Source organism: Pholis gunnellus (genome assembly GCF_910591455.1).
Source record: "Pholis gunnellus genome assembly, chromosome: 9".
NCBI lineage: Eukaryota > Metazoa > Chordata > Actinopteri > Perciformes > Pholidae > Pholis > Pholis gunnellus.
Window position 1 is genome coordinate 17,432,769 of NC_136535.1, and position 26,350 is coordinate 17,459,118.

The following is a 26,350-nucleotide window of genomic DNA, read 5'->3' on the forward strand; positions in this document are numbered from 1 at the left end:
GCTACAAGCGTGTGCCACTGCTGCCAGCTCCATTATCTGCCTGTGGAGCCATATTTGTCCTTGAATACCCATGTTGAACACATTTGGCACATTGCCATGAACTTGGTTTATTGGCCATGACTGTTGTTTGATTATAATCAGATGTTGCTTTAATTGAAGTTTTCAGTTCGTTAATTAAGGAACAATCACCTGTTTGTCGCCAGCCAAGATGTCAACATCTATGACACTGTAAAAATGAACCGGAACAATGACCTTAACTAAAATGTTGTTTATTTTACATTGAATCGTTTTGCTGTTTGGCCATATGTTGATCCGCCTCGCCCTCACCGACCACCTGCCTGTGTTTGACTGCCCATTAAGTACAGCGCACACAGCAGACTACACATGGCAGCTGCATTGTGTGCAGAGACCAAGAGACCAACCAGTCACCCACATGCCGTAGTCATATTTTTTACAAAACAATCCCAAATGAAGGCCCGCTTGGCTTTTTCCTTGAGCTTTAGCCGTATCACATGTCTCCACCAGCCGGGGGAGTTGGATCAGTTGCCATGGAGATGGATCTGTTCACATGTGCACTGTTATGAATTTAGCATGATCCATGAAAGTCTATTACAGACCGTGGAAACAGTATTTTATTTGAAAACAATCCAGACTCAATGTCCACTTACTTGTTGTTTTTTTACCTGCGGAGCTTTCAACCATTTCACACTGTCTTGTGTATGATAGAATATTGTTTATTACAATAAATCAAAAATATATAAACAGGATTTGTAATTTCTCCACCTGACAGTAGAGAAACTTTTAAACAGCACTGTAGGCCTACTTAGATCACCCTGAAGGCAGATAGACAGAAATTGTAATTAGGCTAAATTTAAAGGAATGGATATAAAAACTGAGATACAAAGACATTTTTCCAAGACCACTGGTTTGGTCGTTAATGTAAAATATTTTAGGCGGAGGTATTTTGGAGTCATCACACCGAGGATGTCTCATCTGTGCCCCCCACTGTAAATTCCACCAATAGCTATAGGCAACTTTACCAAAAAGGTGTCAAGTGTCTGTCTGTCTGTCTGTCTGTCCGTCCACGGATTGGTTGTGTTTTTGTCCAACTAAAACGCCAAACTGCGCGCTGATGCATACTTCGCAGCGCGCTCAGCACATCACCGGTGCACGCTGCCGTTGGCTGACAGTGCGCGCACTCACTCTCTCTCTCTCGCGCTCTCTCTCTCTCTCTCTCTCTCTCTCTCTCTCTCTCTCTCTCTCTCTCTCTCTCTTTCTCTCCGCGTCTCCCCATCTCACGCGCACCTCCACTCCAGCCACCTCTCTCACTGTCCGCACTCCGAGCGACGACCAATATATATATAGAGACGACACCGAACAAGAGCAGCTGTGAGTGACTTACAAGTGAAAGATGGAGGAATGATGAGAGGACGGTTAGTTGGCAGACAGACAGGAAAACCGCTGTCGCAGAGGACGAGAAGGAGTGGAAGCAGGAGGCACGGAGGAGAGAGAGGGGAGCAGTCACATCTGCCGTGACTTTGGGGATTTCTCTCCGGCAGAGTGGAGAGGAAAAAGGGGAGACGCCACATCTTCCGGATCCCAAAACAATCCCCGTGTGTGAGAGGAAGGATTCACATGTGTCGGAATTACCGTGGTGGACCAGCATGCCGATTTTTGCCGACCTTTTTTTTTTCCGCCAGCTAATGTCTGCTTTAACATAGTTGCGTCGCGAGTCAAGGCCAACACAACTTAAAACGGCTTTTAAAAAAAAACAGGGTTGTTGACAGGGTTTCTCTGTTTGTATATTTTATTTTTTGAAGCATCCTTTGGAGAGTGTCTGGCCTCCCAGTGAGATTTGTTTTGGGGGTAAAGGAGGACGTTTTTTTTTTTTTTTTAGAGGAGAGACCCCCACCTCCTCCTCCTCCCCCTTACATAAATGTTTGCGTGCCGTTAGTGCTCTCGTTCTCGGCAGACCACCCCTCTCCCACTGAATAGGTTGCAGAGTCTCTCACACGCAGACAGACGCATCTCATATGCGCGCATAGACAGAGACCGACCTGGACATTATCTCACGCGCACGCAGACGCACATCTCACATGCATACATAATTATACAAACAGACCTGCCCCCCCCCCTTCCTCCTCCTCCTCACCCACCCAACCCTCTCACCCTCCACTATCTGATGACTCCCCGGCGTAGAGGTGGACGTGGTACGGAACCGACTGTAGTAGCAGCAACATCATCATCACCCTCCTCAACACTACCACTGTCATCTTCACCATCACCCCCCTCTTCCTCGCTACCACCATGTCCTCGTCGTCGCGCAAGATCTCATCCGAGTCGTTCAGCAGCTCGGTGGGCTCGGACTGCGGGCTCGAAAGCCCCGGCGGAGACGTAGGGGACGGCGCGTTGGAGCCGGCGGAGGAGAGCCGAGGCTGCCCCTTCTCCTCCCTCCACTCGTCCCACAGAGCGGTGCTCTGGAACGGACGCAGCCCCGCCGAGAGGCCGGCAGCGTGCCCGGCGGGCGAGGAGCCACAAGGAGGTCCCCACAAGAGGGTCACCAGGAGGAGACGGGTGAACCTGGACTCGCTGGGGGAGAGCCTGAGGCGACTGACCTCACCCACGGTAGGCCTCCAGCTCAGTCAGAAGGGCTTTACTGTGTCTTAACGAAATATCAGTAAATAGTCCTAAATTGTAATGCCATAGTCATAAAATGCATGTTGTAGGCCTACATACCTTACTTTCATGTTCAATAAGGGTCCAATGAATATAGCCTAACTAAATTCATAGAACATTCTACTGGAATCAGTTCAAATGTATTAGGTCCAATTAGTTTGTCATTCTGTGTTCAATTAGAGCTGAACATTATAGACCAAATCAATGACTGTAGGTCGTCAGAAGACATTCAGTAGCCTCTGTTTATTTTGGAGAGAGAAAGTCAATATGATGACCAAACAGCCAAAGGCTTATATTCCATTCCAAACAGCTGTCACCAAAGTTGAGGAGGACACACAGCCTTTAAGAGCAAGAGAAAGACCTCATGCAAGGTATTCCACCATTGTAGGCTATATTGTCTGAAATCCCAGACGATGTCTATTCTCACATCATCATGTGACGTTTGCTGTACTGTCTGAAAAAAAAGCCTCTTTTCATCCTTCAGCCTGAATCATCTGGCAGATTATATAATAAATATATTGTTGTGAGGGAGGGAGCGAGCGAGAGAGAGAGAGAGAGAGAGAGAGAGAGAGAGAGAGAGGGGGAGAGAAGCCCATGCTCTGTCTGTTTATATGTAAGGAGTGTGACGAGTGAGCCTGTTTCTGTGTGTCTCAGTTGTATTACCGGCTCTAATGTAATAAGGCAGCTATTAGAACGTAGGCCAATTGTGATGGATGATGTGCGATTAGGGCATTTGCTATAGCATAGTCCTTTGTGATGGGAGGCTGCATCAGTTTGAGATTTGATTGCATCTCCTGTAATGTGGCCCCTGTTAGTTGGGCAACAATAACATATATCAGTAAGTAGCCTTGATCAAAGAATTACAATTCCAGTCTGCAAAATGTCAACCTGCACCAGGAAATATTGCACTTTGCTTCAAATTACAATATCCAACTTTAAAGGTAATTTAATGTAATCGCCAAACTTCTTTATGACTTCAGCAGAGATTCCCTGCCAATATCCACAGACACCGGAATTAATTTATATATATATATATATATATATATATATACAGTATCTATATACACAAACAAAAACATGTAGTAAAACATCTGTAAATCATGCTTTTTTTTACATGTGGCCGGTGAGAAGCCCACATTGAGATTGTTATGTTGCTCTGGTTTTCATGTGTAAGTAAGCAGTTTGTTAGCTAAAATGGTTTTAAGTAGAAACCAAAACATACGTAGAGAAAACATGTAACATGAAAAGATGTATATGGTTTGACCAGATTTAAAACCGACAAACTCACTGGTTTATTTACGTTGGTTCCCCACATAATAAGAGCACTGCTGTGTTTTCTTCAGATTGTAGGAGGTGGTGGGAATAGGTTTCTCCAAATTGCAATTGCTCAGACCCTGTGGTCCCATTCCTGGTGGAAATACTGTAGATGTTGCAGAGGAGCCGATATCGGAGAGCAGTGATTGTCAGCCTATTTTTGCTGCCCAGGCACAGCCTCCCCAAAATAATTAAATTCAGCAGCGCAGCTAAAAATCTAAAAAAGTTGGTGTATATTGAAGAGGACCACTGAGAGCCAACTTCAGCTCTCAGCTGGAGGCTCTTACCGGCTCTGATCTTTAATAGATCTGTGAAAAAAATAGAGCAGAGGGAACACTTAAAGACAGGTTTGTATAACACTCAATAATGATAATATCTAGCATTGTGGAACTCTGTGTGTCTCCGTGTAAGTATGTTTTTATTTGCCTATAAGTGCAATTACAGGCATCAGTTGGGCATCATCAGTGGAGCCCTTTTCCGTCTAATTACGCAAGGGTCATTGTGGTGTTGTGCTTTGGTTACAGGGACAGGGGAAATGTCCAAGGTCTTTTTTCAGGGTGTTTATGTGCATGCCTGAGTTAGGCTGGACTCTGATAGAGCAGCTTAAACTCTCCACCAAACAGCCATACAGTGGATGGCACTTTTTGCATAGTATTGTTAATGTTTGTCCATTTTGTAAACACATTTATAGAGATGGTGCCATAAAAGAAAACAATGATAAGTAGGAACATATACTAGCAAATTAGCTAATAGACATATATATTCACATACTCACTCACTTACTAACAAAACGGCACACTGTTTATTCTCTCTCTCTCTCTCTCTCTCTCTCACACCCCCCACTCACACACACACACACACTGTGGCTGCGTGCAGTGGCAGTGTCTGTTGTTGACTGCAATGGACCGTGACAGAGAGAACAGAGCAAGCTCTCTGTGGTTGTCTTCACCCTGACCACACTGACCCAGAAGCAACAACACGCACACCCGCAGTTGTGTTTTCATGACTTTTGGGGACATTTCATTAATTTCCTGGAGACCCTAAACATAACTGCTACCAACCTAAGCCTAACCCGTACCCTAACCTTACCCTAAGCCTAACCCGTACCCTAACCTTACCCTAAGCCTAACCTGACCTGACCCTAAACTAAAACCAAGTCTTTATCTAAAATGTACAACGATTTACGTTCTGGAGATGTGCATTTTGTCCCCACGAGGAAGGCGAGTCCCTACATTGTAACAGTGTAATCAGATTTATGTCCCGACAAGATGGGTAAAACACGCCTACCCCCCCTCCCCACGCACACGCACACGCACACACATGTACATGTGTGCAAACATTAATTCTCTGTCTCGCTCCCTCTCCCTGTCTCAGTTTCGTGTATACACATGAAAGGTGGCCATTAGCTTAGTGACCCATGACGCTGATTAAAGGCCACGAGTGTCGGCGATGAATATGAAGAGTGTGAGACATTTGTGTGAGTGTGCTAATGTGTCTTCTGGTAAATCCATATCCCAAGTATGTGAAGTTGGCTGTTTGCTGTGATCAGCCCATTTCTGTTCTTTGTATACTTTAAAAATATGAGGCTAGTTTCCTAAAATTGAGAAAAGAAAGTGTTGATCTTCACACCCTCCGGAGAAGATTCATTCATTACTGCCATGGCCATTTTCTTTTTTGAAAACAACATACCAGTAGAGATTATTGAAAATGACATGAGCAACACACTATAACTAAAACAATCAATATTACAAAGATGATTATACAATATTTTGTTTGTCTGCATAAACTAGTGATAATATAAAAATGTCCCCATCATCACAATTTAATTTTGAATTGATGAAAGACATTTAGGACATTTTTTTTTTTACATGTTGCCTTTATTTATTGAAGCTGAGACAAGTAACAAGGTTTTTTGAATATAATAATAACTCACAGTAGAATTTACATGTGTACATGACTAAGGGGCTTGTGAGTAACCGAGGCTCATTTTCCTTCTCATTGATTAAAAAAAATACACAATTGAATCATCAAGTGGCTAGAATTCACTTCACTAATTAAACTGGAATTATGCTTCACCGAAGGCAAACATAAATGTCTGTAAACAAACGCAGAGAAGTGTGTCATGCATAACCGTACATTGCGCATTATGCAGACTTGCACGTCAAGCAAACTGACTGGTTGATTCAACTGCTGTGCGGAGGAAGGTTTGAAACGCAGGAAAACAAATGTTTGCACATTGCATAAAAGAAGAAGCCACGCGAACGTTTCTGAGCTGCACAAAGCATAATTCCAACATTTTAGTGGCAAATAGCACTCCTAAATGTTTAGGCCATGCATCTCTTAAAGTCGAAAGTGCATTCAAACTTTTTGCAGGGAACAACAGATGCCAAATATTTTGCATTAGATTTGTACCGATACCAGTGTCTGAAATGCCTCCGATACAGCCTAAAATACTGGATCTTGTATTGGCGAACATGCAAGTCGATGCAACAATTTGAAATCACATTATCATGTCATTTATCAGCTCATTTATGCGACACAGGAACAACAACAACACGTGTCACTCGCTACCCGATCTGTACATCCTGTCCGTTCAATATTGCTCATGTCCAAACTAGCACTCGAGTAGCGTTAAAGCTCCCTTTGATAAAAATGAGTATTAAGAACTTAAATAAAAATGTATTTTAGGTGAAGGTTAATTATAACGTATCATGATCTGTTCAAATCATCTTTTAAAGTTTAGTTTTGGCAAGAAATTTGAAATAGATATAAGAGAGGGAATTATGAACTGTTCAACTTTTTCGTTTTTTTCACACACTGGTATGCGTCTCATGCTGGGATGTTGCGGGGTCTCATCTGGTGTGTGAGTTTCTATTTTCTTTAGTCGTGGGGACGGCTTTCAAACTGTGCTGAAGCACCAGTACCCACTGCGCTGTGGCCAAAGACCACACCGGTTCATGCTATTGGAAAATTCGGAGGAGGAAGAGGCAATAAAAGGAGCGAAGGAATCAGTCACACAGACAAGACAGGAAAGGAAGGTTCACATAGTTGAGACGAGTGAGACTGAACCTCATTGGGAAAGAAGGCAATGCAGAGCAACAGAGCAAGCGGAATGGAGTGAGTATTGGTGAGATACTGCTCCCCTCCCAAGGTAAAGAAACAGAGCAAACAAATGAGACAGAGTGGTTTGGATAAAGGCCACATAGGGAAGAAGAAAAGGAGAAGGAGGAGAGGAGAATATGTCTTAAAAGAGAGAGAAAGTTTGAGTTTAAACTCTCAACCTGAAATTTACTCGGCCACTTTCTTTTAATGGAACATTTAGTTTTACTAATCTTCCCTTACATGCCATTGTCATAACAATATGTATTCAGCTACATGAAAGCATTCCATTTATACTAATTCTATTATTATTATTATATAATAATTCTGTTTTACCATGCTATGTATATATTTCCCTAATTGAATCTTCTCAGTGCTATGCTCGATATTGTAGTGTGTTTTTGACAACCCGGCCATCTACTAGCTGTAAGCCATTTAAGCAGGTTTCTTAGTGAGATTAATGTGTGATGAGGTATGGAACTGTGTGTACAGTAAACATGCCAGGGATTGCGACAATGTAGACTAATGACGATGTATGCGTACAGTATGTTTGCACATGTGTGGCTGATAACAGTTAGTGCTCGTGTGTTTGGACGTGTTGTAGGAATCTTGTGTGCCCGCACTATAATGTGCATGTTCTGTGGTAAATGAGTAGCTGAATGAAGGACGCCGTAAGAGGAGATTGAGAAGACGCCATTTCTGCTGTACACATGCAATAGAGAGGTGACAGGGAGTTTTTCCCCTCACAGATACACTGTGAAAATATGGCCCACTGCGTATTTTTGAAGCTATCAGTGACCAGCTTGCTCCTGTTGTTGCTAAGTTGACGTATGGTTCACTGTAGCTAAAAGTATTTTTATATCAGCCGATATGGACATAAAAGAGTCAGCACTGAGAAGAGAAGCTCCAGTCATTTGTGATACCAATTGGTTAGCTACAATATGACGTCTATTTCTTATTTAACATGATAGTGAAATAATATTCACCTTTTAAAACACCTGCTGACTAATATGTCGATTTTATTTCTCTGACTGTACGCAAACTGTCTCTGTCACTTCCTCTACAACCTCTCCCTCTCTGTCTCTTGACACACACACACACACACACACACACACACACACACACACACACACACACACACACACACACATACACAAAAAACCACACACAAAATCACTCCTCTATCTGTCCGGGGGCCTCAGTATGACCTCTCCAGCTGGCACACTGTGTTCTAGTATTGCCACTACAGCCTTGCGTTTGAGCCGTATCACAGATAATCACATTGGACCCGCCTCCTCTAGCTTAGGCTGTCAGTTACGGAAAATAGGCCAGCTTCACACACACACACACACATACACACACAGGGTTTGATGGGAGTACATTATTTTTTTTTTCCACGGACGCTGGGCTATTAGTAGAACTTGTCGAAATGACTCTCACAAATGTAAAATGCAATTGATGACAGTAATCATAGTTTTCTCAGCAATTACGTTGTGGAAGCTTCTCAGCCTCAGCCCAAATGGAAAAATATATATATTTTCACCAAGCACAGGTGTTACTAATAACATTAATGATGTTATGATGTTCCAATCAAGTGCCCCAGTAAGCTGTGACAGTGAGCCTGTGAGGCAGCATGCCCAACACCAAGATCATGAAACTAAAGCAGGGACGTGGAAATCATTAATTTGATTATTTACACCTGTGCTCTTCCTGCTATGACATGTCATAATGTCTCGGCTGAAAAAAGACCTATTCAATTTGAATGTGTGTCGGCTGCAGATAACACTTCAGATAATACTTTGGCAGGGTTTTTAGTCTGCTCAGATGGGTTCAGGTGTGCATGAAGCCTGGGCGGGACTGTGTGTCATGCTTTCCAATACTGGATCCAGAACCAAATATACTTATAAAGTGTCCTCACCTAACCTTATAACGGCAAGAGAGGAAGCCACCAATTTGTGTGTAATACATTCCAATGATTTCAGTGACTATGTGCAGTATTGTAGCTTTACTGCATGCAGAAATGGACTCACAAATACATTTAGACTTGTGTAATATTTTCACTTCTTCTTGCAGACGCAGACTGTTCAGGAGGCTCTACAGCGAACTCTTAAATTCTACAGGCAACAGGAGATCAGGTAAGACTATCGCTTGCTGTTGGTCTCTCTTGGTGGTTCTCTTTCTGTCTGCCGTCCTCTTTTGTCAGTCTCCACTGCGCACTTGCTGTCTACGTGCTGTCGTGTCCTCGCGTCCCTATCACTCATTTTCTCCCCTTTGCCTTTATTCTTCTCACTTTTCTCTCCTGTCTGTCTGTGTCTGTCTGTTTGAGCCTCTCATTCTCCCTGCCTTCCTGTCTTTTTTTGGTCACTCTGACTGACAGACAGACAGAAGGACGGACAGAAGGACGGACAGGCAGACGCAATCATATATAGACGCACTCTTTCACCTCTTGTCTCTGTCTCTCTCTCGCTGTCCCTCCCTGTCAAAACAGTAAAACGCAGTAGAGGAGATTCAGCCAGACATAACACGTACCAACATTGTCCATGAAGGACATACTGAATACAAATATAGAAAAACACATTGTGACCTCTCTAGATTTTTCTTTTTCCTTGGCTGTTTTCTTTTTCTGTCCCGTCAACTGTCCTTCACCCCTTGGCCTTACTTGTTGTCACTCGTCTGTTCCCTGTTTTATTCATGTACAGTGCAACTGACTCCTGTTTTACTTTAAGCAAATCATATGATGACACATGGTAGTATGTCAATAATTCTATATATATAGTCTCTCAATTATTTTGAATCCAAAAAAGCAACCTGAAAGCAATGGCATTCCGTCTGTTGGACAGAACATGTAGCGGTGCAAAAGTAAAAAATTAAGCTTGTGACCAGAGGGTCTCTGGTCTAATTCCCAGACTGAAACAAATCTGTGGGAAGTGAAAGAGCACGAGGTGACCTTGAGAACATTTCCCTGCCTTTCTGTTGTCCAGCTGTTTCACTACATCTGCACATCGACCAAAAATACGAACCTACGCAAGCTAATTAAGGTGTCACCCAAATCACAAAAATGTGTATTCAGTATATTCTAACTTAACGTTTATTGTATCTATCTATTCAAATAGATGTTTGCCACCACCCCAACAAACACATTTTTTTCTGTAGAGCTCATTGCACTGGAAAATGGCTTTTGAATATCTCAGCAGCTACTCCAGAAAAAACTCTTGTCATTCAGAACAACCCACAACTGCCATTGTTTTTTTAATGGATCGACTTTCTCATGAAGAAATATTCCCTAAAGAACTGGTATCAGCACAGTTTGTAATGAACTATTACACAGTCTGATGGCTTTTGGCACACAAAAAAAACACACAAAAACCCCGTCCACAGTATCTCTGGAAGGGATGAGATGTGGGTTCATTGTGTCGTTAGCTTATTAGCACCTTATTGTCTCTTCTTATTTGCCGAGCTCTCTCTTACGCTGAGTGTGTTTGGTTTATGCCTTTGACAGGTGTCAGGAAGTTGGCAATGAGGAGAGGCAAAGAGAAAGGAGAGACGAAAAGTGCCCCTTTCTCGAAAACTCTGGTTCAGAAGAAGATGTCCTACAAATCCTACAGTACATGGCAACCATACTGGGTGAGTAAAGTAAGATGTGTGTGTGTGTGTGGTCTCCACTGCATACAAGTTGGTGTGGTAATGAGTATGCGTATGTATTTATTATAGTTTTAATTCCTTTTTAACGGTCTGTGTTTTATGGTGTTGCCGTGGATTGATTGCACTGTACTTTATTTGTATTACTTGTCAAAACACACACATATGCATTGCTTCTCTTTTACCTCAATTCGGGTTCTTCAGGATTAGTATTGTTTGTTTACATGGGTGATTGGACAATTACACATTCAAACAAAGCCATCCCACAAAGGCTAGACCTTCAAAACACATGGTAGACGCTAATATAGTATCATATGGAACCATTTTATGCCGCTTACCTGAATGTGAGTCATGGTGGCAGCAAGCAGTAGACTAGACATCCTTCTCCACATGCCACGTCTTCCCGCTCTTCCTGTGGGATCCCGAGGTGTTCCCTGGCCAGAAGGGATATAACATCCCTGGAGCATGGCTATCCCAGGGATCTCATCCCAGTTGGATGTGCTTGGAATTCATCCACAGGGAGGCGTCCACGAGGCCTTGCTGCTAATGAAGACCTCTGTGCCCAAACCACCTCAATTGACTCATTTCAACTAGAATGAGCAATAATTCCACTCTATGTCCAAGGTCCTTCAATTGTCCTAAAGGCGGAGTCGTGGCATCCTTCAAAGAAAACCCTTAAGCTTCACTTTAAGGATTAGCATCCTCTTCACCCTAGTAGTTTGGCAAAAAGCTCACGTCACTGTTGACGCCACGCCCACACCAATCTTGCTGTCAATATCTTCGACTCATGAGCTCAGTTTTGTGCAGGCACATTGCAAACAATGTGTCTTGTGCTGGTGAAGTGTCTTGGGTTAGGCAGGATTTGGCGTTGCAGTCACTGCAGCAGCTGAATGTATATTAGTGTCTATTAATGTGCCGGCCATTGTTGATAAAAAATAAGTAATTATGGAACCGAGGGAGGGGGTTCATATTATTACTTTATATCTCAGAGAATATTCAAGTTTCTTCTCTTAAAATTTGCTAATTTAATCTATCCAAGTGTATGACTTTAACCTTGGAATAATACCCAAGATAATAATATGGCTCCATAATAATAATAATTATTATAGTTTTTTTAACCTACAATGGCTATATTACGATGATTTGACATGTTTTTAACAGCATTTTTCAATTGCTTCACTTCTTGTATTAACTTCTTTGTAGTTTTCTCTGCAAGTCTGTATAATTATACACTTTTAAGTCATTTATGTTTTTCAAATTTAGTTCATTTTCTTTCACATTTTGAGACTTTTTGTGGTATCAAGTATTATTTATAATAAATAAATATCAGTTTTAATTTTGCTATAATCCCTTAATCCTATTTTTTTCCTGAATTATTATTCAGTTAGTAGGCATGTGACATGATTATCAATATTCATTATTTTAACAAGGCTTTGATGTTTGATTACTTTGAACAGTGTTATTTTGTGATTGATGTAATGCTGGGTTTCATGTAAGAGGCAGCTGTAACGGGAAATTGTTACGCATGCTTAGGGTGATGCACTGAGAAATAATACTGAAAGACAGTGATCAAAGATGCAAGTCTGTTTGATGCTGAATGACATGTCTTCTCAATCATATTGCTCATATTCATAAGTAGATTTTTTGTGTGCATGTGGGCACGTTAGGTCTATTTTTGTGTCATCAGTTCATGATGTTATCCTCAAAAGAGTGCTATTCGACATCGCTGACATCGATGTTTTGCATCCTCTCTCTCTCTCTCACACAGGAGTTCCATTCTGTGAGCTGCGAGAGCACTTCGGAGAAGAGTTCTTTGGCCTCTGCTTTGAAGAAAATGAACGAGTGCTTCGGGCTGTAGGCGGCAACCTCCAGGACTTCTTCAATGGCTTTGACGCCATTTTGGAACACATTCGCACCTCCACGGGGCGCCGTGCCTCATCTGAGAGCCCCTCCTTCCAGTGCAAGGATCCCTATGAAGAAGAGACAGGGAGAAGACAATTGGATAAAGGTGGAGAGCAGGGAGAAAAAGATGGAAGAGGGAAGGTGTTGCTTTTACATTGTTTCAACCCTGCCTCTGTTGTTGGCTTGGTCATGCCAGGGTTTATCAGAGCTGTTGCCAGGCGGATCTATCATTCGGAAGTTGAGGTGGAAGAGGTGCCACCTCTAACTCCCTTGTTGCCCAATGAAGATACAGAACACGCAGACGGAGACTCCACAACCCCAACCCCGACTGCGTCCCCCACTGCCACACCGTCCTCGTCCCCGTCCCCTCCCTCTCCTTTCCCGACCTCTGTTCCCACAGTTTGCTTGTCCTTCCAAATCCAGGAGACAAGCCCTCCTTCCCTCCCCTCCCTCCCAAATGCTGCCCCAGTGAGCACTAAACGCCCCCTTATTTCACTCTCCACCAACCCCAGTGATCTGTGCATATCCCTGGCCACGTTTTGCCGTGCCTTTCCGTTTCACCTTGTCCTGGGGCCTCGCATGGAGCTACTGCAGCTTGGAGAAGGATTGAGGAAACAGGCTCGCATTGAGCCACACCGGACCCTCTTGTTCAAGGACTTTTTTGAGATTGTCTCACCCAGGATGGATCCTTCGTTCCAGGGCATCCTGCTGAGACTTGCATCTCCATTTACCATCCGCACCAGGCCTGATACCACACAGTCTGGCACCAACGAGAAGGTAATACATATCTCATACATAACTGATGACACTGATGCTGAAATCCTACTTTTCACCACATATTTTAGAGAATTATTGTAAATTTTAGTAAGTGCTTGGTAAACTCAAATCAAGTTTCAAATTTGAAACGATAAAGCTGCCGTTGTGTTATCTTTTCTATTTATCAACAAATCCTGTGAAAAGACCGAAATCAGCGATGAATTTGTCCTTGAAACAAGTATTGTCTGTGTAGCCAGACAGTATTTATATTAAATTCCATTATTCATATGATGATGGCCAAGGTAGTTAATTTAAAAAATGTCTCAGCCACTCCATTTTTGATCACTGGAGATTAGCTCCATGTCAAGCAGGCAATTCAGTGTTTACAGTAAACTACTCTGGCTATGTTCATTGTAACTTACCCAAATGCTGTGATGTGATGCTCATTTATTTGATGGTAGTTGAACATGTCAATTATTTGCTCTATTCTCAGTCTTGTAGGGAGCGTAGCAGTGTTGTTGCCCACCATTAAAGTTTGGGTCTACCAAGCGAAAAATGAAAAAAACTGTCTATACTGAATGCCATTCCACCCGCACGCCTGTGATGTTCCTGCATGGGAAGAATGAGGTTTGAAATGGTTCCAAATTGCCAGAAACAATTAATACATCAGAGTTGTGTGCTATATCCAGTTCTTTATTGATTGGGGGGGTCAGCGCAGGCTGTCAGTGTCGGCACCAAACTCCCTGATGATAAATAGAACTGACAGAGAGGAGATGGATCCGTTCAGCAACAATGTGTGTGTGTGTGTGTGTGTGTGTGTGTGTGTGTGTGTGTGTGTGTGTGTGTGTGTGTGTGTGTGTGTGAGAGAGAGAGAGCGAAGCCTGCAGCCTTGTAACTAAGTTTGAAAAACAAATTGTGTCCGTTTAAGTACAGTTTTTTTATTTAAGAGTACTTTAATATTTTCTGTATCTAAGCAACCAATCTACTTCCTGTTTACACAGGCACCCGCATGACCAGTGTACGTGAATTGGAATGTGATATTCGTTTTTTCAGGCGTGCTAGTATGGACGGAAATCATTTTGAAAGCGATGCTCAGATGCCTGTGTGGACAGAAATAGGTTTCGTTTTAAAACCCCGGTTTTAAACGCAAATGTATTCGTGTGGACAGCCTCAGTCGCATTCTAAAAAAAAAAGGAGTACCGGTATATTTAGTATTGAAATACTGACACATAACAGGCCCCCAAGAGAGCAGATGTGTACCCTTTGATCCACCACCACAAAACTAGTTTTGATAAAAACGTACAGTTACTGAGGGAACACACTGTTTGAGGCAACCGGGGAAAAGACGTTTGTCTACTATTGCACTGGTGGGTGGGAAGCTGTTGAGGGACCATGTCCCTGGCGTTAGCATTGCTGTGTTTCCTTCTCTTTTTGTGCTGCTTTTCTGTGGTGTCTCGTCTAACTGGGGGCTGAGTCTGTGAGTGAACCAGACAAGATGAGGATTTCTTTGAGAGTGACCTGTACACAATGCCAGGTCTTATGCACATGTACTGTTTGGGCGTTGTAGGCAAAGCATCACAATGAGTAAAAAGGTGGGTGAATGTGAATTGGAGTTAGTAAAGGTAAATCATAATACTTTCAGCTCGTCACTTTACTTGTCTCGTACTTTTTAAACAATTCACAGAGATGTGAAAATGGCAAAGCCTTACCGAATGTAGAGATGGCTTATTAAAATAAGAACATTACATTATTTTATGTATCACGGCAAGATGTGAATAAACAGCTCCACAGATCTGCAGCCAAAGGCAGATGGTGGAGTTAAAAGTCCTGTCATGTCATGTTTTCCTGTCAGAGCCCTGTTTGCAGCAGTCTTTGCCCTGGCACGTAAATAGAACCCACAGACAGCAAGCATGCTCACACGGCTCACAAACCAGTTAAAATACATCTTCTAAACATCCCTGATACAATTATTTGCAGATTATGCCAAGAAATTTGTTTTAGTATGCTACAAGATGCACGATGATTAGGGTGGTCTGCTGCTTCATTTCAGTTCAGTTCATGTCATGTCAGTGCTGCAGAGAATGTCTTATGTTCAGGATTAAATAGAGCAATGTATCTTGGATAAATCGAGATATTACTTCTGGCGATCTTTTTTGAATATTTGATTAATTGTTTTGTCTATGAAGTCAGTAAATAGTGAATCATTATCATTTCTCACAGCCCAAGATGAGGTCTTTGAATGTCTCGTTTTATACAAGATATTCTGTTTATTATCATGCATGACAAAGAAAAGCGTCAACTGCTCACAGAAGGGATTTGAGAATTTGGAACCAGCATATGTCTCGCATTTTAACTTGAAAAATGACTGAAACGTTAGATTACCAAAATAGTTGCCAATTCACTTTACGTTAAATGACGTATAAATCAATCGACTAATCACTGCAGATCTCCTGTTAATATGTTTTGATAACATATTTCATGATGACACGGTTGTTAATTTAAATAGAAGTTTATACAATTTGTGAACACTTTGGTTTGAGTGAACAGCACAAAAGTGAATCATTCATATGGGCTCCTCCCATACATGTTGTTTGCACTGCAGTGTGAAGGCTAGCATAGTGTTTCAGCTTCGTGTACACAGAGCTCTAATTGGGTGATTTTTGGACTTGTTTTGGCCGAATAAACCAATCCCTGGGTTTAGTGCATTAATCTGAACAGATGACAACCAAACACATGGTACATAGGTTCACAGGTCCTCCATACATACATGCGGATGCACATAATGAGACACTACAATGCTCACAGTAGCTGCAGGATTCCCTTCCTCGAGGACCACTACAATGCATCTCGTCTCTAGCTGTCATCTACTCTCTGTCAGTGTCTCTCATAAATTCACTATCATTATCTCTCCCTCTCTGCTACTTACCCATTTCTATTTTTTACCTCACATTGCAGTGTTTCTTCTCGAACATATTCCCAGCTTTTTTTAATTGCTCCGGCTTATGGATTCAGACTTACTTCATTTGAAAAGGGTTTATAGCTCAAAAAACGGAAAAGCAACAACAACAATTGCTCAAAGAGTGCTTTCTCTTCCCTGAGTCTTCCCTTTTCTCCTTTTTCACTTCTCTATTAGAGCAAGAGAAACAGACTTTACTCTGTTTTTTTATGGCCGTCACACCAATAGCATCACTCCCAAATGTGTAGTTTACTGTAACTGCTATAAGCTTTTACAGGTTATGATTCAACAATATCTTCTTTTATTGTTTTCAATGGCATGTGTTCTCTCGGATCTTCGTGGATCAGAGGAAATGTAGGTGTAATTTTCGTGTAATCCTAAGTCAAATTGTACAAGACACAATAAAGACTTTTTCTTTGCTTTTGGATCAATCAATCATATTGAGCACATTGTCAGTGTTGCCTCACTAATGTGTATTTGTATGTGTTTGTAGCTGTTAACCTTTGATAGTATTTGAGTCTTTGCCCTTTTAGATGCCAGATGAATGGGGCTGGCAATGTACGTGAGTTACTGACAGGAAGTTCAGTCAAAGGATTGCATTTGAGTTCAGGGTTGGCTGAAGTATCAGTGTTCTGGTTTGGTGTGGTGGCCTCATAATCTGTCTTTCTTATCTCTTCCGTCCGCAGCCCACTGGTTGGCGAAAGGCACTTCGGCACATTCATGCTGTTTTCAGTGAGTCAGTGTAGCTGCTTTTCTGTTCCTTTTTTAAAATATGTATCACCATTAATCAGACCTGGTACTGCGGAAGTTTAAGTTAGACACTGGCTCCAAGCTCCAAACACCATCATAGACACTATAAAATCGGTGTTGCAGTATGTGTTTGTGGAGTTGGACGGACGGACATTGTTTTACTTAATTTTTGCCGTATGAATCTTGTGTCACCTGGGCGGAAGGAGCAGAACAAAGGGGGAGAGAAAGGGAAGGCTGGGCTGACATTTTCACTAGAAAGGGCAGCGAGAGAAGGCGACAGGCCAAGGTAAAGAGGCCACAAAAGAGCACTCCCCTGTGTTGCACTGTGTGTGTGTATTAGAGTAGCCTGTAGTGGAATTTCAGTTTGACTTCTTTCCTTTCTTCACCCAGGGACATGGGCTGTGCAAGAGGCATCCAAAGACCTCCTGAAAAGGTCAAGTCCCAGCTCTCTCTGTCTCCCCGCTTAGTGTGAGCACTGTGATCCGCACACAGGGGAGCGTACACAGGTTGCACTGTCAAAAGCTATCCTCTAACCAGTTCCTCACTTGTTCATCATGTCTCCTTTACACCACACTTTCCTTTATCCTTAAAGGTCCCATATTGTAGAAAGTAAGATTTCCCAGTCACTTTTTTATTATGTAGCTGGTCTAGGTAAACGCTCGATCAACGCAGAGATGCACACTGCCCATATTCAGAAACTGTGCTTTTAAGCAAGCAGTCAGGACTTCCGTACAGTCGTGATGTCACAACTATACACTGTATAGTATACAGTCACCGGTAGAGGTGCCGCTAAACACCGGGAAGTTGACACACCGGTGAGTCCCCCGGCTGCGGTGACGCCGTGAAGAAGGCTTGATAAAAGGCGATGCTTTTTTTCGAAGCTTGGAACAGAGTTGAACTAAGCTCTGAAATCTGCATACGCTTTTATTGGTTATAAGACACATTAACAAGGTTATGCACTCACTTTTTGAGGAATGTAGTATTTAGCCTGCTCGAAAACAGGACAGGTAAATGTTGTGTGTAATTTGTTTGGGCCAGGGCCAAGCTGTGGATGTGGACTTATTTTCTTTCTCTTAAGGATGAATATGACAGAGAATCCATGATTCACAACACCTGCCTCCGCATTAGTGATGGCATCGCTGTAAACACCCAAAAAGCTCCCAGACTCTTTGGGTCATAGAGTCAGAATTCTGGTTAGGATGAGTCAGTGCTTTTTTTTATGGTTCTAAGTGAACACTGTGTGTGGAGCCGGAGCCCTAAACCAGCAGTTGTCTTGGTTTCAGCAGATTTTTAGTTGTAGACCAAATGCCATGAGTATTCAGACACAAGCCCTTCTCTTTTCTATGACATTTGTAATGTCAATATGCTATGGGAGATCGAGGACAAGGGAGATTTGTGGAGGTTAAGGTGTACTTTCGTGAGGCACAAACAGGATGTTCAAATTTGCAACGTCATACTTGTTATTTAACAAATACTCCTGTATTGCGTTTGCAGGGGCTGCCGAATGGGCTTTGTTTGTGCATGTGTGCAGCTGCGTGTCTGAGTACAAAGACAATTTTGACATTAGCACCACCTTTGATCTGTTTCTAGATAAATCAGTGCCATGATGGTTTGTTTGTTCAGTGGAGAAAGTGCTTTGAAAATCACGGCCTTCTTTGTCTCTGTCTACTCTTGATCAATTTACAAAAACGAGGCGAATGAAAGTACAATGAAGGAGGAAAAACCGGCATAGAGACAGGAATAAAACACCAGAAGTAATCAACAAGACACACATATTTTAGTCTGATTGTTGAAACAAAGATGAAGAGAAAAGAATGTCTTAATACTTTTCTTTTTCAATAGGAAAATGGAAATGAGTGAGTATTAACAATACATGTGAATAATGAGCAGTATAAACAGACCCATAGAGATGATTCTTAGCTTTGCTTAACATCAGCTTTCTAACAGCCTGGTGAGAGCATACATCCCAGAAAGGTGTGCCTCGGGTGGGAACAAGTCCTTGCTGCTGCAGTCATGAAACTCACTCGGCCAGACCGCCTCACTACTGTGCTCGCTTGGTTCTAGAGCGCTGTCAGCTTTGTAGTGGCACTCTGCCTGCTGAATGTGCATCCCGTTGCACCTGTTCCCAGTACTGTCGGGCTGTGCATGGGTCTCGTGTCTTTACATTTAGGGAGCAAAATTGTTTTAAAAGGTGTTAGATCTTGACCTAAATGTCATTTTTAAAAAACCCTATTTTCTTGGTTTTGCAGCATCTCTGCACCATATGTTTGATCCGCACTTCTCAAATGTTAATTGTTTAAAGGAAATTGTGCTCTTAAACTGGACCGATATGTATCAGTATGCCAAAACACGTTTTAGGAATGCATCAATCCGATATCGTATTGTTATCGTATCTGTGACAATGGGGCCGATCTGTTCTATTTAATTAAATGTTTAAATGTCTGATTCTGAGTGTATACGTCATGTGTCAGCAGCATGCCGTTAGGCTGCATTGCTGAAGGTACTAACAACAAACACATCAGCTGTTTGGAAGTATTTCACGCTTGCTACGCCAACAAATTCTACAGCTGCTTGCAATATCTGCAAAGCCAATGTTTTGAGCCCTGCAAAACTGCAAACAGTACCAACTTAGTCAGCACCTCCAGAGGCATCCAGCAGCATTTTAACTGCTATATTATTTTATATTGGAATTTAAATGTTTACTCGAAACAATAACCAAGAATTCAATAAATCTAGATTTGTTTTTATTGGTAACATTTTGTTTTACAAAGTTAGGGAAGCAATGTTTAAGTCAAGCTTAATGTTGCCTTACACATAGAACAATAATGTTAGAAGACTTGTATTGCTGTGTGACTCCTATAACTTGGCGTGCGGATCTTCCTGTTTTTAATTCATTTGAATGCGCCGCAAACAGTCCTATTAGCTGATTACCAGCATCCAGTTCATTTAAACATTGTCAGTGTTTATTTTTCCAGAGCTTACACAGATGCTGCAATATGACTCGTTTTGACCTCTGATTCTAGTCTCATATGAATTTACCTCACAGGTGTGTTTTATTTATTTGCTTATTTTTTAAATATGAATCAGCATATTAAAGCTTCTGCTGAGTCTTTCATCTGAAACACAAGCACTTCCCATGCAAATGTGTGTTTGTGTGTGTGTTTTTTTTTTTATGTGATGTTTATCTCGGCTACATGCTGTGTGTGTGAGTGTGTGCATTTAATTTACTGTGAGAGTGGGAGGTAAGAATACGGCACAATATAGCCAGGGTCTGACAAGATAGGGGCATTGTGTGTGTCTGTGTGTGTGTGTGTTGGAGAGAGAGAGAGAGAGATAAAGAGAGGGATGAGAGAGGCTGACTCATTGACTCTTTGCTACTCAGTGCTTGTTCATGCAAATGAGTGTGTTGACATGCCAGAGTCCGCTCACAAAAGACAATCCATTAGCTGTCCGTTCCACCTCCCGCTATCCTTCTCTCCATCTTTGTCTCTCGTACCTCAAGTCCAATGTGTCTTGTTCTCGTGTCTCTCTTGTCCTTCTCTTGTCTCCCTCACTCTTTTCCGCCTGTAACCTCTGGCCCTTTCAGCTGTTTCTTTCTCCTGCCCCCCCCCCCCCCCCCCCCCCCCCCCCCCCTTTCCTTTTCATCTATCTTCAGCTCGTTGTTCCCTATGGCGATAGCAGCCTGAACTTAGATAGATCTTGTCTATGTAGAATGTGACATCACAGTGCGTGCTGCTCAGGCCTTGCTATTATAAGACATAAAACATTAACATAAACGTATGCAGTATAATACAACCCTCCATCATGCATAAATACAAAACACACAAATATGTACACCGAGTGAAGAGGAGTCAGGTGGCAGAAAGGCAATTCTCAGTGGCAAGTCACAAAGCTTCAGGGCAGCAATCTATAACAGTTAGGTTTGATCTTAATACGATTTTCTTAAACAATTATTGTATAATTTTTCTTCACATAATCTGTTTCCATGCACTCCAACACTCTGACAAGTTTATCTGTAAAGAATTGTCAGAACGTCATTTCCTCGTGGTAACCTTGAACAAGGGCTCAGTGTAAATGTGTAACAACTCACTACTACTACATGTTGACTGGGACACAACAGACTGTTTAATTCTCACAGTTTGCTTTCTTTTTTATCTGCTTTTATAAAAATACATTTTACATTCTTTCTGTCTGTCTAAAGTTCAATTGTGCTTTCTTGTTGTCGGCCTCCTGTTGCTTCTTTCTGACTGTTTGCGTTGCGTCTCATCGTGCGTTCATCTTACTTTTCCTTTTCTCTGATTTTCTTTCCCTCTATTCAGTTATTTCTACCATGCTATTTTTTCCTCATTATCTCTTTCTATTTCGTGTAGCCCTCCCACCTTATTTTCTCTGTCTCCTGTCTCTCCCACCCTTCCCCCTTCTTTCTGTGTGTTGCTTTCTGTCCGAACCACTCGTTTTGCCCTTTCGTCCTCCTTCGTTTACTCACCTCCTCTTTCACTGTGCTGTGATGCCAGAGATGCAGGCAGAAGGAGAGGAGAGCGCTGAGTTAAACACAGACGCACAACTAGGCCAACACAACTGCCTCCAGGGATGTGTGTATGGGTGTGTGTGTGTGTGTGTGTGTGTCCATGTATGTTTGTATCTGTGCATCAGTGTGTGTGAGAGTTTGTGACATAGTGAGACCGAAAATGAGAGTGACAGATAAACATAGGCGGACACACAGAGAGTAATCTGGTGAGACACTAGTATAATTATACCTACTGTACACAATTAAAAAAGCAACAACAGTTGTTAGATGGATATTCAAATCTTCGTTATGTAACAGGAAAATGCAATGAAACAACAAATTGTCAGTCGTCTTGCAGTCAGGGAAGGTTATGCCAGTCCTGCAGGATTTGCTTGATGAGTTTGCTGGTCCTGATGCTTTTATGCAGGGGGCAGCCCACATGTGAGGCTTTACAGTGCGTACAGGACACTGACTCAGTCTAGACTACATAGTGTTGTGACCTTAGCTTTAACATGCAGGCTATTTAAGGTTTACCTGAGTAGGCATTGTTCCATCTGCTGCTTGTCAAGTAAAAGTGCACCTTGCAACTCTTCATGTGAATGGCAAGTTGCAAGGCCCAGCTGCACAATCTGCATTGCTGGTCATATCGCTTGTAGCAGACTGACTTGTAACAAATCGTTAACCTCTCCTTGTAGCAGTCTCATCCCACAGAACATTTGTTGTAATTGTGTAACCTGTATCTTTCCCTCTTCGACTATTGCAGCTGTGTTCCTAGATCTCAGTATTTAGTTTGAGTAAATTGCTATCAGAAATGGGGAAACTACATTAAATATATTAAATTATTCTATAATGTGGGAGTTGAATTTATGTCTGATTTTGAGTTGGTGTGGCAGCATGTGCAGATGTTAGGCATACAGTGCTTCAGTAAAACCATAAACTACTGAGTGTGTGTGTGTGTGTGTGTGTGTGTGTGTGTGTGTGTGTGTGTGTTTCTGAGTAAGTCAATCAGTTGTGTTTCAGTGGATAAGTATGTTTTGAACTTGGACCCTGTTGGTTGTAGGCTGCATATGTGTTTTTGCATATGAGTTTATATGTGTGTGTGTGTGTGTTCAGTGTTTCTGAAAAAACAGACAGTCAGATGTGGGTATGTGGGTCTCCCTGTTGGATGTATTTTGTGTTTGTGTGTGTGTGTGTGTGTGTAGATGTAGACTGTATGTATTATGCAGACCTAGGAGAGCCTTGTGCTATAAATAAAACAGGGCTGCAGTGTGCTCACTGGCGGAATAATCTATCTGACACTATGGAGAAAGAGAGAGAGAGAAGTAATTGAAGAGACAGAGAGAAAAGCATAAGAGAGCGAGGGAGCGACGGTTCAGGAATGAAAGACAGGTGAACACGGGGAGAGAAAGAGAAACTAAAGAAAAGGAAGGAACAGGGGCAAGGACTGAGCAGGAGCTGGAGTCATATTCAAAAGGGCAGCGATGTGCAATGCCTGTTTCAATCTCTCTCTTCTATAACTCCGGGCTGTTTTGCTTGTGCTCCCCACACCTGGTGTGTGTTGTCATCATGGTTAAGGGCTTGTGTGCAAAATGTCAAGAAGCTAGTGATACCAATTTGTATTCACCAACAACTGCAGCATTTATGATGTTGACAATAATACTGCGGTTGTTGGTAGATCTGCAGCCCTGCAAGTGTTTCTTTCAAAATCACAACACCTTCTGACAGAAATGTCATTATTTAACTGGCAAGTTTCCTTCTCGATTTGTCTGATAACCAATTGAATGCTTAATATACAAAGACGCTTCATAATATGATATCGTAGGTTGTTCAAGGACATTTGGATAGAGTTTTTGGACAAACCAGTGACATTGTGATGACGATAGGATTGTCTCTTTAATAACTAGGTCATCAGTTAACCCGGTTTGTACAGGCTCTTCCCATACCGGTCAGCCTGCATTATACATCAGACCTTGCCATGCTAAATGAAATGTATTATCAACTATTCAATTATAATCTCTGTTGTATGAGCTACATTGTGTGGATAAACCTGTGGATAAGTATGTATCGGTATGTATGCAGTCATGTAAGCATAGAAAGGCATGTTTGTTCAATATATTCGTTATTTGTATGATTGTGAATGCATTTCCAATGCTGAAGTCGTTGCCACCATGTAACCCTGAGATGTTGTCATAGACCAGCAAAGAAGTTGAAGAATGAAAAATAATCTGATTTTAAAACGATATTTATTTAAGATTCCAGTCAGGTCAAGTATTAGATTAATGTCCCTACATTGGAGCACATAGTTTCAACAAAAGCAAGTATTAGGTGGACATGAAATCCATAGTAGTGAGAGGCTATTAACGAACATAAATCTGTTTTACACTACCCCTCTCCTCTGCTCTCAGTGTACTTCTGCAATCTGCACATAATCAGGATTGTCTTTAAGGTTTTCACGTTCCCTCAGCCTGGACAAAAGGCCTAACCTTTGTAACTCTTTCCTTTTTACCATTTGATTGCTCTGCCAGGTTATGGAGTTGAAGGGTCAGATGATCCATGTGCCCGAGTCCTGCTCCCTGATGTTTCTGGGTTCGCCGCGTGTTGATAAGTTGGAGGAGCTCATGGGCAGGGGCCTCCACTTGTCAGATATCCCGATCCATGATGCCACGCGGGACGTTATCCTGGTGGGGGAGCAGGCCAAGGCCCAGGATGGCCTGAAGAAGAGAATGGACAAACTTAAGGTAGAGTGCTTAATTCTGTGTCTCTTCTATTCTATATTTATAGTGCAAGACAAATTAGGAAACTTCAGTTTATTGGACCACTTTGCCATGGTGAAAAAATAAGCTCATCAATCAATCAATCAGATGATTTTCTTCTTTGTGGCTTCTTGTTAAGACAATTACTTTCTCTTACTATGTGTAAATTGTTTAAATCTACAGTAAGCTGATCACAGAGGAACTAGCTTGTGTCATGGCACAAGTAGTATTGGTGAAATGTTCTGTTGTAATGTTTAGGGGTTTAATTACCACTAAGCGTTACCAGCTACAAACAGGCCACAACATACACTAAATGGCTTTGGTTGCCAAAAACAAGCAGTTTCCCTTTGTTTTGTTGCTGCTTTTGGTTAACAATAGATGCAGAAACTAAGCAAAAAATAATTCAAGGATGAGGGTTATCATTAAGTGACTCAACAACAAGACTTATTGCTATCAGCAGCACGCCACTATTTTCTTCCTTCTCTACTGTCTCTCTGGAGACCACCCTGACAGGCTCATATTAGTTAAGACCCGCCATCTTGTCTATTGGCAACCAATCAAAATGACACATTACAACCTGTGACCATGACATGTTGAAATAGTGAAAATACACAAACATATTCTGTATATTTGGTCTTTATTTCTGTTTTCCATCATGCGAGCGAGACAACTCACTGAAGCGAACTTGTTTAATGCAATGCTTTTGGCTGCACTGACTGATTCATAATGGCTGGAAGAACGTGGCTCCTGGGACTTGCTCTTATAATTTGCTTTCAAAGTACCCTTGAACAAGTCACTGAGTTCTGACCCAATCCTATGCATCTGCTCACTGCAACGCTCTCTCACTGCAACTACTCCCCCGGGCCCCTGTTATAAATAGCTGTATCTTAGTTCGACTTGCTCGCTTGAACAATGGTATAGCACTGCATCAGACAGATTTGGCATTATGAAGCTCGCCCACAGACACAATTACTCATATGCAGATACACTAAATCAAAAATAAATCAAACACAAATACATTTACATGCACCAGCAGTTTTAATTTGGTGCAGTACTCCCACATCCACGAATCGTTGTCATCAGTGCCTTCTTCGAAGCACAGCACACAGAACAAATCCTCCTGATTTCTCTCTCTTTTCTCCTCTCTCAGGCCACATTAGAGCGGACTCACCAGGCACTGGAGGAGGAAAAGAGGAGAACCGTGGATCTCCTTTATTCCATATTTCCAGGTGATGTGGCACAGAAACTGTGGCAGGGCCATGCAGTGCCCGCTCGCAAATTTGATGATGTGACCATGCTGTTCTCAGACATCGTGGGTTTTACTGCTGTGTGTGCCCAGTGTACACCTATGCAGGTCATCTCCATGCTGAACGAGCTTTACACGCGCTTTGACTACCAGTGTGGCATTCTGGATGTTTATAAGGTCAGTAGACAGAAAGACGCACACATCTTCTTTATGTGATGTAGTAATATCTGTTTCTAAACTGTGAAACAATGGGATATCAGTTAAGGGATTGCTTTAAAATTGTAATGGCTTCATTGGTTTATATGCACACATGAGGTCATCTTAAAAGATAAATGTTCTCCAGGAAGTGACAGTTTCCCAGGAACTTAAAGCCCCCCTTCCATGGAGTCTTTTAATTTTTGTTGTATCAAAAGCTAAATCTTTAGGCTGTGTCTTTGTCTGTGCACTGGATATATGTGTGTTTGTGTGTGTTTGTGGGGACATAAATCTGATTACTCAGTCACACTGTGGGAGCTCGCCATTTTGGGACTGTGGGGTCAAAATAGGGACAATTGAACGTCCCCAGAACCCAAATCAGTACATTTTTAAGGTGAAGACTTGGTTTAAAGTTAGTCAGGTTAGGTTTGGGTTAAGGTTAGGGAAAGGATTAGGTTTAGGCTGGTAGCGGTTATGGCTAAGTCTCCAATGAATGCAAGTCAATGTAATGTCCCCAAAAGTCATGAAAACACAACCGTGCGTGTATGTGTGTGTGT

The 26,350-nt window shown here is 42.1% G+C and overlaps 1 protein-coding gene across 1 annotated transcript in view; it reads left to right on the forward strand.

Moving 5' to 3' along the window:
• Window positions 1-2,307: 2,307 nt before the first annotated feature.
• The window catches only part of gucy1a2 (guanylate cyclase 1, soluble, alpha 2), a gene marked incomplete at both ends in the record, with an annotated part of 31,575 nt that continues 7,532 nt past the window's right edge, over window positions 2,308-26,350 (forward strand). The window contains 6 exons of the mRNA XM_079166059.1: window positions 2,308-2,625; window positions 9,163-9,224; window positions 10,589-10,713; window positions 12,497-13,407; window positions 24,125-24,337; window positions 25,503-25,775. Of these exons, the coding sequence (XP_079022185.1) occupies window positions 2,308-2,625; window positions 9,163-9,224; window positions 10,589-10,713; window positions 12,497-13,407; window positions 24,125-24,337; window positions 25,503-25,775 (1,902 nt within the window). The remainder of the gene's footprint in view (window positions 2,626-9,162; window positions 9,225-10,588; window positions 10,714-12,496; window positions 13,408-24,124; window positions 24,338-25,502; window positions 25,776-26,350) is intronic.